The sequence below is a fragment of the Aythya marila genome (assembly GCF_965140915.1).
Source record: "Aythya marila genome assembly, chromosome: 1".
Taxonomy (NCBI): Eukaryota; Metazoa; Chordata; class Aves; order Anseriformes; family Anatidae; genus Aythya; species Aythya marila.
The window spans coordinates 115,781,934-115,794,246 of NC_139042.1; the positions used below are offsets into that span (position 1 = coordinate 115,781,934).

The 12,313-nt window shown below is 37.4% G+C and overlaps 1 protein-coding gene across 3 annotated transcripts in view; it reads left to right on the forward strand.

The window, feature by feature from the left end:
- CBLB (Cbl proto-oncogene B) overlaps positions 1 to 12,313 on the forward strand; it is a 138,657-nt gene that overhangs the window by 64,760 nt on the left and 61,584 nt on the right. For all 3 annotated transcript variants that reach the window (XM_082784865.1, XM_082784864.1, XM_082784863.1), the window contains exon 4: positions 4,236 to 4,382. In XM_082784865.1, the coding sequence (XP_082640991.1) occupies positions 4,236 to 4,382 (147 nt within the window). The remainder of the gene's footprint in view (positions 1 to 4,235; positions 4,383 to 12,313) is intronic.

Consider the following 12,313-nt stretch of genomic DNA (forward strand, 5'->3'; position numbering starts at 1 on the left):
TGCAGTGGTTAGAAAGTTGACACAGCCAAAACGTATCTCTGTTACTGCATGCTGGTCATGCCTCGCTTTCCTGTTTTATAGATCCAGGAGGGTAGGACTGCTTTAGACCTTCCACTCCTCTCTGTTGTTGATCAGGTTAGGGCCAGGTTGTTGTAATATTTCCATTACTGAGTCTTATTTTTGAATTTACGGCATTTATGGGTACTTGAAAATTCCTTCTGTTGTGAAATCCTGATTGTTGCAGCCATCTCTAGCCTGCCCTCTCTCCCTGAATCAAAGAGAAAATTGATTCAGAAGATATTAGTTCACTGGAAAAGTGAACAGACTCGTGATTCTTGTTTTCAGGCTTCACTGCCTCTATTTCAGAAAGCTTGCTGTTGTTTTATTACTCCACAAGGCAGGGTAATTATGAAATTAAGAAAGTGCACCTTTCTTCTGACTAACCAAAAGATCTTTAATAAATCAGTAGACCTTTGCCAGTCTGTACCAACTGCAAATGTGATCTTTCATTTTTATATCTTATCTGGGGTGGTTTCAAAGTTTTCAGCTGGCTGTAAATAGACTGTCCGAAATACACAACTTCTGTTCTTATTGTAGCTCTGTGATGCACAAGCATTTGTCTGGCAATAGGTAACCGAGTATGACTGAAGAACTGGTACTTCAGAAATAAAGTTCTACCAGGGGGTTGAACTGTATTCATCAGCTTGAGTTAGGAAAAGTAAGTTAGCAAAGGCTAAGCCTATTCAGGCTTAGGAAAAACATCAAATAACGGTTGTTAAAATGTTGCAGATAATATGGGAGAGAGCTACATTATCTGTTACTTTAAATTCAGTTGATATACTATTATTTAGTGTTAAAATATTCCTAAATCTTACCAAAGTAACCATTATATTGTGAAGACGGACCACCCCAGTTCAATTTGCTATAAAGGGGCAGTGTTATTTGATTTTGTTCTGAAAGATAAGATTTTTCTCCTCAGCATGAAATCCATTCTCTCTACAGAAATCAAACAGATGTTTGTACTCTGTACCAGGCATGACACTCCTGAGGAAGAAATCACACCTTTAAGCTGCTCCAGCCTTTCAGTATATTATAAAGTATATTATAATTGCAAACCTGAGGGCTGGCTGCTTAGGCATGAAACCTATTGTTTCTCTATAAAATTGATGTTTTTTCCCCCGAGGTATTGTTCCAATAAGATCCCTTAAGATGCTTCTCCCCTGCTAGAATCTAATGAATCAAAAGGGTCACTCCAGAGCATGAATCATCAGAGCTCTTCTGTGCCACATGACTGCCAATATGAGGTTGTGTTTTCATCATCCCTCTGCTACTGCAACAGTCCACTGTGTGAGAAGAAAATCCTGTGTTAGGGTCAGAGATACCAACTGAGCTGATCAGGATTGGTTTCTTTAGTCTTGTGGTGTCAGAGACTCAAAATAGGTGGCTCACATTGACCTTTGATGACTTTGACTTCTGTTAGGATTGCTCACTGAGATGCCAAAACTGATGAGTTTAGTTGTTGTTTTCCATATATATAGAACTTGCATACCTTGTCTTGTGCATGGGAAATAAGCTGGAGATTTTTTGATACTGATCCGTCTTTACATGGGGGGAGAAAAAGGAGTCACTTAGAGGATGGAGCTTCAGAAGCAGGCAAGTGGTTAGAGGTGTATGTGCTTCCTGAGATACCCTGGGAAAGCCCTCCACAGGGCACAAGGAGTGCCTGTGCCAGAATGGATAAACACTGTCAGAAGAGAGAAATGCACAGGTAGGGAGAATCAGTGGCCCTTCCTGATGGCCTCATCTCTGCACCTTGTATAATTTTTGAAAATCACCAAGCTTTGCCTGTCTCAGTAAGTTACTGAGAGCTGGTGCTATGTAAACATAAACAAGCAAAAATGGTGCAGCAGCACATGCTTTACAATTCTGAAGAAAAACAGTTAAGTGAAAAGTTAAGACAGCAATTTATGATTATTTGATATTAGAGGAACTTGAGTTAATCATCAGGTACATCAAGAATCAAAATTAAGGAAGAAACTGCCATCATATATACAAATGATCAAGAATTTGCTATTTATACGTGCTATGGTGTATGTCCAAGCATAGATAAGGTTCTAGTTGTTGTCAAGTTTCAGCTTTGCAGTCAGATGAAAGATATCTTAGTTTGATATTAAAACATTTTTTCTTGTTGATACAAACACAAACCAAGATAATTTTCTCTTGATGTTTCTTTTTTTTTTTTTTTTTTTTTTTTTACCAACTTGAATCACGAAACAGAAGTTTGTTGATGTTCTGCGTGACTGTCGTTGTGCAAACAGAGTTTGCTATTCAGATACAACCCCAGCATGTCTGTGCAGTGCATTTGCTGGCGAGTTGCTGCCAGCTGTGGGTTTGGTTATGTACTATGCAGGTATGTTTTGTAGGCACACACACACCCTCCTCCAGGCAAGGAAGTGCCTTCTGGAGGTAGTGTGGGGAAGGTACCCCAGGTGGAACCTGTATGTGACTTCATCCTGTAGCTTGCTACAAGGCTGAAGCCTCACAAATCCAGCAAGTTTTGTAATAGCTAACTATGCAGATTTGTACCTGAAAAGCACCCCTGCAGCACAGTAAACTGGAAATGTAGACAACGTAGACATATTGCATACCAGCCAAGGGAGAGCTCTGTGAAAACTTGTGCCAAATCATGTGCTCATCTGTCCTGAGTACGGAAAGGGTTTTGCCTGATCTAGGGTCTAGGGCAGGCTGATGAAGCCACATTAAAATAGCTGTTGCTTTTTCTGTGCATCAGGCTTGACTTCTGAGGAGCAAAATAATAAGGAACATGTGTGGGTAATTAAAGTACAAAAGAAACAGGAAGGGGGATAGCAAGGAACAAATCCAGAAAATAAGGAACAGTTGGGCATCGTAATTACAGACATCTGATTTTACTGGAGGAATTAAAGGACTGAAAGAATTAGTCCTACAATCATTCTGAATCTTGTGAGGAGGGAGAGTGTATTCATCAAACTCTTTTTTTTTTAATTGCTTATATTTTCAAAATAATTGGTTTTATCATTGCTTTTCTGGTAGCAAAACCTGTATTAAAATTTGCAACACAGCTTCCACAGGAATCTCTATTGTAAGTTGTACACAAATTTAGCTGAAATAATTACTACTTCAGTATTAAGATGAGTTCTTTTAGGAAGACTGTAGGATATCCATTATACTAGTTTAATGATTTTGAGCATGAAAACTCTGTTCTACATATTCTGGAAGATGTTTGGTATGTGTGTGTGTAACAATACATCAGTTGAATCTTTATCTTTTAAAATGGCTAGAGACTTATGAATAATTTTGAATTTATTTAAAATATTGTATATAAGCAATTTCACATTATGTGATTGATAAGCATTATTTTACTATTAAACTTTTTAAAGCACTGTGAAGTAGTGCCTGAGATCATAAGAATAAAAATTCTTAATCTGAAACTGGTCTCCTGGGTGATGGTGTCTGTTGTATATATCAGGTAGGAAAATGCCCCTTTGCTGCTGCCAGGAAGGTCTAAGAAATCTCTAGAAGGAAACTTTTATAAAGATTGCTTCACCTTTCCTTCTTCCATCTCCTCTTTCCACCGTCTTCCAAGGTTTTTCCACAGAAAAGATTCATCTGCATTTAAAGATACAATGTTCTTTTTACTATGCTAAATGGGTTTTCTATGCAAACAAATATTTTTTGATGAACTAAGCAGGAAAAGCTTATGGAAGTGAACTGATAGCAATAAATAAATAAAAAGTTCGATTTTGTTTCTAATGCTAGTGGTAATTGAAAGCAAGCTTTAACTAAAGAAAAGGGATGTAAAAGGAGAATAGGAAGTGGCTCCAGTAAGGAAAAGCTGGAAAGAATAAAAAGAGTAAAATTGCCATAGGAAAGGAGAGTAAACCCAGTCCTCTGATGTGCTTATATCCTTAGAAACCTGGACTGAAATAGGTTTGATCTCACATATAAAAATAAATTTTAAAGGTTTTTCTTTTTTTCTTTGTATTCATGGAGGCCTGTGATAACTATGTACTCAGAAGTACATGCAAACACAAACTACTAATTTGTATTTGTACGATGTCTTTTCAGTTGAAAGTACAATGTTTTTCTTGTGTCAGGCAGTAATTATTACATAGATATGCAGAATATATGAGATTCTGGAAGACCTATTCAAGTTTAAGGATTTGATTATTTTTTTTTTCTTATTATATTTATAGGAGAAATCTAACAAAGCTGTCCCTCATCTTCAGCCACATGCTAGCAGAAATCAAGGCTATTTTTCCAAATGGCCAATTCCAGGGTGATAATTTTCGTATCACCAAAGCAGATGCTGCAGATTTCTGGAGAAAATTCTTTGGAGACAAGTAAGTACTAACATTTTGCAGAATTCTTAATTGTTTCTAGTCATTAGCATTAAAATGAATGATATTTTCAAAAATTCAAATAATGTTTAAGTATGTGGGTGGACCTCTTTTAAACGTTTTTTCTTGTCCAAGTCTTTAAATTATCTGAAATTGCTAGATTCGTTGTTAGCAACTTTGTTGCAATGCTGTAATTCACTCAAAAGATTAATAAAAATGCACAGGCAGTTCTGTCAGTGGTATTTAAAATCATAAATTGGACTAGAGTGCATAAAGTTTATTGGTTTCATTCTAGGGTGAAGAGAGTAAGTACATTGTTTCATGAGGTACATGGCAAATCATGTTATTTCATATTATATGTATTCTACAGTTGATAAATCTGAAGTCTGAATTAGGCATTTGATATTGGTTGCATGTACAGTGTATGTTTTATCTCTTCTTTTACTTTCTAAATACAATATTCACTAAAGTAAATGAAGTGATTTCTACATCTCTACTACTTATAGTCACAGGTGATTAATGTTTTCTTCTATCAAAATTCTGTCACAGAAAGAGGTAAAATAGTGGAGATATGGTGGAAGATTTTATCAAAAATAGTTTTTGGATAAACTTAGTGTTCAAGAATTGGTCATAAAATGAAAGTTAAACTTAACTTGTAGATATCTGGCTAAATCCTTATAGTAAATCTAATGTTGAAAATATAAAATAAAACAGTTATAAGTTTGTATTGTTTTGTTTCTTTCTAGGGAACAATTTATTTTAAGGTATAGGTGAATAGAAGATGTATAGCTTGATCACTTTCTTATACAGAGTGTTTATTAGTATAACTGTGACAAAAAAAGGGAGGGGCAAGAGATTTGTACATTTTACAGTATAATAGAGACATCACTATGGTTGTTAAGTCTGATATCTTGCATGATGTATGCCATAGCAAATCACAGAGCAATTTCTCCAATTGTGGATCCATAACCATCTGTTATGCTTTGAGCAAAAGCAGCTCTTTAAATTTAGCCTTTCATTCTTTATATAGAATGCAAGCATAGTAGGTTGGCACTTCTGTGAAGTAATGTTTCAGTGTGAATTTACAACAGTTTCATTTCCTTTTTTCTTTCCTTTTTTTTTTTTTTTTTTTGCTAGTCTAAACACACCTACTGCTAGCTTCCAGCTTTTAGGTTTAATAGTGTATTCTGATAGCTTCAGTTTTCTAACAAATTTCTTGCCCGTGTAGATAATATTTCAATGTGATCAAGTCACTGTATCAATCTTATTTTTGTTAAAGGGAAGGAATCCATGTTTTGTCTTGCCCATGTCAATTTTCAGATTATCCTCAAAATTTTTATGTATTTTGATCTTCAGAAGATCAAATCAAGTATCTATCAATAAGTGGAAAAAAGTAGTTCAAAAAAATGACTTGATCGTGATTATCTATGCTCAGTGTCTTGGTTTTCTCTTCCTCTCTTTCTTCCCATTTCTTTGCAGCTCTCAGAATCTACATTTCCTCATGATCCTCTTTTCCTGTAGGGCTCTGTCCTTGAATGACCTTTCCCTGCTGTCTTGATCACAAGTTCAATTTCTATCTTCTGGATTTACACATCTTATCTTAACAGCAAGCTGCTGTTTCTAGCTATCAGCTGTCTGATCTTAACCAGCTTCATCGTCTTCCCTATTCACTGTTACGTTCCTCTTTGTATTTCTCTGCTATCTTGTACTTTCTATGTGAGATTCAAGCGCTTCTCTTCAAGTTTGTGGTCCTGCTAGTTTCCTTTGGACACTGGTACAATAGACAGGTACCTGAGGTGTCAGACAGTAGGATACTATGACATATAAATAAACTATCAGAACAAGGTTGGTAAGAAGGATTTTTCGACTTCATTGGTCTGTCTAACAACTGAGCTCTACCTTTGCCTGTCTGTTCATGCTTGACTCTTTTCTGACTCAGTTCCTGGAGTGTTTCTTTCTAATCCTTTTCAGGGCCCCAAGAGCTCTTGCTGTGCCTATTTTTACACTTCAGTTTTTCTTGCTTATCTAAATTTCTTCATAAAAGGCAACTTTAAATGTGAATTCTGAGTACTAATCCTCTTACTGTTCCCATCTCCCTTACCCCACACCTTTTGTGTGTACTTTTATAGTGTGTGTCTGTGTGTGTGTTAAAGCATCCATGCACCAAAAATGCCCAGGAATCAAGGTAATTTTAGGATGTACAGTTAATTATATACATAACCTGGTCACCTAGTATAGCCTAGAAGTTTGTTGAGTTCTGCAGTGTCAAGTGCTGCTCTTTCAGACTAGGTAAATAACAACGGTTTCTAATAAATTGAAGTTGTTTTATTTACCTGTCTTCTAAGCAGTGAGGAGTTGATATATGCTTGGCAGCCTTGGCATTATCTCAGGTTTAGTTAATTGTGCTTAAGTAACTGTAAAGCATGTAACAGCATGTATGACAAATAAACAGATGAGGAAAGGTGTTTTTTTTTTGTTTTTTTTTTGGCATTACGTTTAATCTGTTCATTACACAAAATGCCTGAAGCTTTTTAAACATTAATTGTCTTCTAATCCATTTAGAAATATATGGCAGGTATGCCTTTTAGCAACATCTTTTACAATGGGCCTGTTATGACAAATTAGTTTGCAAATAGGCTAGTATCACTTCCCTAAAAGTAAAGTCTACATCAAGATTTAGGGTGTTGCAAACAAATGATAAAATCTGTTTTTAACCTGACCACCTAAGGGTAGGCCCCTAGGGTCTTGTTAAACTTCCAGGTCTGGTGAGTTATATACTGCAACTGCTGACGTGCTGGGAGGAACTCTATTACATGTTCCCTGGATGCATCTCTATTTTACAGGGCAAGCCTGGGCTCCTCACCTGTTTGCAAAACAGCAGCCATTATTTTGAGGTCAGTAAGGAATTCTGCTCAAGAATAGAGCACGAATAAGAAGTTTCACTGGATCTTGACTTCTGATGGATAAACTGTAGTAAAAGAAAAAGCAACGTGTTTTAATTTGCTGAGGAATAAAATCCAAAAGATGCAGTCTCAGAGAGCCCAATTTGTAGTTAAAGAGTTTTTTCTGTATCTGATTTCTTTCACCACTCTCCCCCAGTGAATGAGGAACTTAATTTTTTTTTAGCTTTGTTACATTTGTCTGTCTGGACACTTGCTGCAAAATTTTGCTGCTGTAACTCAAGTTTATTCAGCTTGCTATTAATAAGTATCATAGAATGCAGTCATTGTTTTAGTGTTTAAAACAAGTCGGATGTATGTTCACATGACTTTGAACTCAGCAGAATAAATAGCTAGGCATATTGAAAGTCTCTGGTGATCACATATGTAGCTGCTCTTTGACTTTTCTGTAGAAAAAAACAAGTAGATCTCAGCAAAGGAATTGAATGGCTCCATCAGAACAGTATGCTGACATAACTTCAGAAATTCTTGGCTTTCAAATCCGTCTTCAACTTTTGCATTTCTGATTCAGTATTACAAAACTTATAGATAATGTCAGTAGCTAGAGAATGCTATGGTACTCATGAGAGATGCAGATAACTTGATAGTGGAAATCAGCAGCCCTTACATAGGCCAAGTGCAAAAGAAATAAAATGTTAAATAGTTAGAGTGAGGTTTTCCAGTATTGCATAGCTAGCCAGCAGGAGCAGGGAGGTGATCATCCCTCTGTACTCTGCTCTGGTGAGGTCGCACCTCAAGTGCTGTGTTCAGCTTTGGGCCCCTCACTACAAGAAGGACATTGAGGCCCTGGAGTGTGTCCAGAGCAGGGCTACAAAGCTGGTGAAGGGCCTGAAGCACAAGTTCTGTGAGGAGTGGCTGAGGGCATTGGGGTTGTTTAGTCTGGAGAAGAGGAGGCTTAGGGGAGACCTTATTGCTCTCTGCAACTACCTGAAAGGAAAGTGTGGGGAGCTGGGGGTCTGCCTCTTCTCAAAAGTAACTAGTGATAGGACTAGAGGGAATGGCCTCAAGTTGTGCCACGGGAGGTTCAGGTTAGAAATGAGGAGACATTTCTGCTCAGAAAGAGCACTCGGGCATTGGAATGGGTTGCCCAGGGGAGGTGGTGGCATCACCGTCCCTGAGGGTGTTTAAGGAAAGGTTGGACCTGGTGCTTAGGGACATGACTTGTTAGTGGTAGGTGGATGGTTGTACCAGGTGATCTTGGAGGTCTTTTCCAACCTTAATAATTCTATGTTTCAGGGGAGAAAGGGAAATCTCAAAAGTGATAAGACATTTAGAAAGGGTCTGAAAGTACTAATAAGGGTTTTAGCTGTTTCGGGGGGGGGGGGGGGGGGGGGGGTGTTCTGACTGATAAACCAAGGTGGGAGATTATGAGATTTTGATAATGTGGATGGAGGGAGAAAATGGTCTTCAGCAGCATGATGAGGGAAGAAATGGAAGAATTGGTTTCTCTGTAAGGGCAAAGTATGTATCCATAGTAGGGGGTGAGATCAACTGTGTCCAAATAGAAGGCCCAGGAGAGTCCTGGTGTATGGATTTTGTCAAGGAAGCTGACTGAGAAAAGCTGTCAGGGATACAAAGGAATAGAGAGAATTTTGGATTAGCTTCGTGAAAACAAAAGCCAGAAATGAGCAAGAATTTTCCAAAGGCTGAAGGACCAGAGTGGCCAAGAGCCTACGTAGCTCATTGGCTATGAGGAAGAAGACAGGCTCTTAAAGAAAATACAAGGACTGTCTGAAAAAGAACTAAGGGATAAATTTTACACCAAAGCCAAGGTCAAGATTTGAGGTTAAGTTCCATACCAAGAAGGGGCTTGGTAGTGTCAAAAGCGGGAAAGTGGTCAGACTGAGAAGGTGCGAGCTAATTTTGTACTGGTTACTGGAATGCAGTTACTGGAGCAAGTGGTTTTAATGGAATGAATCTCTATCTGGGGTTTACCATTATAGTTGTGCTGAGGCAAACGATAGTTAAATACATAGCTGAACAGCAATGGCAAATGGTACTGTGAAATTGGAAGGCATGTAATCAGCAGTTACATTCGTTTACAGATATTTTAGTAATCCCCAGTGGGTTGTAAATATGCATATAAAACATAATCCGATCGCTTCTTCATTATCTGCATTTTATCACTGTATAGTGTTTGATGTTAATTTTCCCCAGTTCCTCACTCATTTTAATAGCACCTTACAGCTTTTACTTATTTTCTGTTCTGAGTAAAAACGTGCAAAATACCACTGGGAGCAATCCTGAACTGAGAAGGAGAGTGGGTGAGATGACCTAACAGATCTTTCCAGCCCCTGAATTTGTAAGCTATGGTGAAGTCATGCAGGGCTTTGTAACTATTGAAATTTGTGATTTGTGGCTGTCTTCATGTTGCAGAATGAATCAGCATCAAAATGTCAATGTTCTTAGATTTTCATTTTTCCAAAATTCTACCACTTATTTTATCTTCTAATGTTTTACACTTCATTGTGAAACCTTAAAAAAATGAAAACATTTTTGTTATTGTTGTCAGATACACTGACGTCCTCCCCCCCTTAGTTTCCAAGGGAATGGAAATTATTTCACTGCTAGGGTCAAACACATTAATATTTTAAAGCTCCAATATTATATATATTTTTTTGTTTCTTCTTCTTTCCAGTTTAGGCCTCAAACATTTATTTTGTTTTCATTGGAATTTAGGGGAAAATGTTGCTATTGATCTCTCAGTAGCAGTTAAACAGGGTATTTTGGATTGATACTATAGAATTTTGAGTGGTTGTGGTTCTGCTGTGGTCAGTGCTGTTTGGCTCAGGGTAGAGCTGACATAGCCTCTGTGGCTTGGGTTCAGAGAAGCAGTAAAACAGGCGTGGATCACAATGCAAGACTTGAAAACATTCGGCTGTCAGAAAATGAGACCTCAGATAAGCTTGGTTTTAACACCCTGTTGATCCCCTTAATTTATTACTTGGTTTCCTGTTTATGCTGCTGATAGTGCCCAAGAGCCACCCAGTTGCCTGAACACTGTAAAAATATGGACTGAAGGAGTTGGTCTTGGCCTAGAGAGCTTCTAATCTGAATATGATCTCAAGTGTAAGGAGAAAGCAAAAGATACAGAGAAAAGAAAGAGGAAGAGGCATTGATCTGAGTGCCATAGCCTTTATCACCATAAAGATAGGTGTTTTGGCAACAGAAAAAAAAACATAAAGAGAAGGAAATAAACAGGGAATGGAGCTTTTAAAGGACAGTTCTTTCCTTGGCTAATTAGCAGCATGGGAAATACATGTATGCTTGTTGTTGGTACCCTTGTTTAAAAAAAAATGAGCCAGAGGCAGAACGTATCATAACCAAAGGGCTAGAGAGACAAATCTCCCTAAATCTTTTTTGTACAAATATATCAGCAGGTTTGAACAAGATAGATAATATTACAGAGAAGAGCTAGTCAGTGGAAAGATGCAAGATATGATTAACTAAGCAGAAAAGGACAGCAGTTTTCATAGCTATTCCAGATGGCTGAGAATAAGGTAAAATTGCATATACAAAGGATAGAAAAGGAAAGTTACAATAGTTGATGCACAAGATTGAGACAGGAGAACAGATTCTTGGTGGATAGGCAGGAAAGGCAATACTTTAAACTGAATAAGCTTGCAAGAGCTTTGGATTGTGGTTGGAGATCAGAATTGGAAATACATAGATATGTTTCTCTCTTTAGGGACTCTTCAGGAAATGCAGACTTCCTGTGTCCCTTAAGGAAGTACTAACCTGCTGTCTCACAAGCAATGTCCAGTTATGTGGCTTTGGAAACGGATATTTTAAGTGGTGTATATTCCCTATTTCCTAAGGCTCATTTTCTCCCTTTTACCTTCTCTCTCACGCTAGAACTGTCTATATTTGTTCCGCATGATGTCACTATCTAACGAATGTACTGGCATGATATGGCGGAATTCCTTTTTTCCCTTAGGACTGAACTTCTCAAGTGTGTCAGTTGTTTGCTCTGCAGCTCAGAAGCAATGAAAATATGTGGCCTCTCACTTAAAACTGAAGCAACATAAGAAAATGCTCTGTTCAGTGATGGTAAACTAAACTCCACATTGCTCACTGCAGATGTGCTAGGAATGTTGTTTCTATCTGGGTCAGTATTTACTTGAATATTTTTGAGTTTGCTGTGAATACAGTAATGCCCTTTTCACGTTATGTTTTCTGGCAACGTTTGAGAGAGTCTCTTGGAGACAGAAATGTTCACTGTAAGTTACACAGGTACGTGTTTACCTTCCTAGACATACCTGTGGTCTGTTGTAGTTCAGATGGATGCAGTGTCACTTGTCGTTCCAGAATAGCTGCATTACTGTAGTTCTACTGAAAAACTGTACTCTGAAAACTCTCAGAAAATATTTACTTCCTCTCCAGGTTTATTTTAATGTCTTTTGCTTTTTAATAATGCAGTTACTTTCAAGGAGTTTTAAAAAAAATTCCCATCTACACATGGTCTGGACAGGAGGAAAAGGAGGACCTAAATTCCTCTGCTAAATTGCTTGAAAATTACGTCCTGGACTCTAATCCTTCTCCTTTAGGCATATGGAAATTGTGTGGTTGGTGTTTAAGATACTGTATTTTGAGAATTTTGACTGACACTGCTCTTTTGAGATAACAATAACAATAAATAGATGCCATCCTATATGAAAGTATTTTTTATAAGGTTTGTACTTTGTTCAGAGCATTTGTGAATTAATTGTTATTCTTTAAATATGTTTACTAATTTTACTATTGGAGAAAAAAAGTGGAGAATTAGTATTTTAATTAGTATTTCAGTGTTTTGAGAGGCTTGGAGAGGAAATGGCTTTTGTCTTTTTTTTTTTTTTTTTTTGACAAGACGCTTAAATAAGAAGGTAACCCCAAGGTGAACGCCAGGATACAGATCGCTTAGTTGATTTAAGAAAGATTAGATGTGTGCAGGAAGTCTTTTCAGAAAAAAAAAAAAATCAGGATTATTTCTTTTAT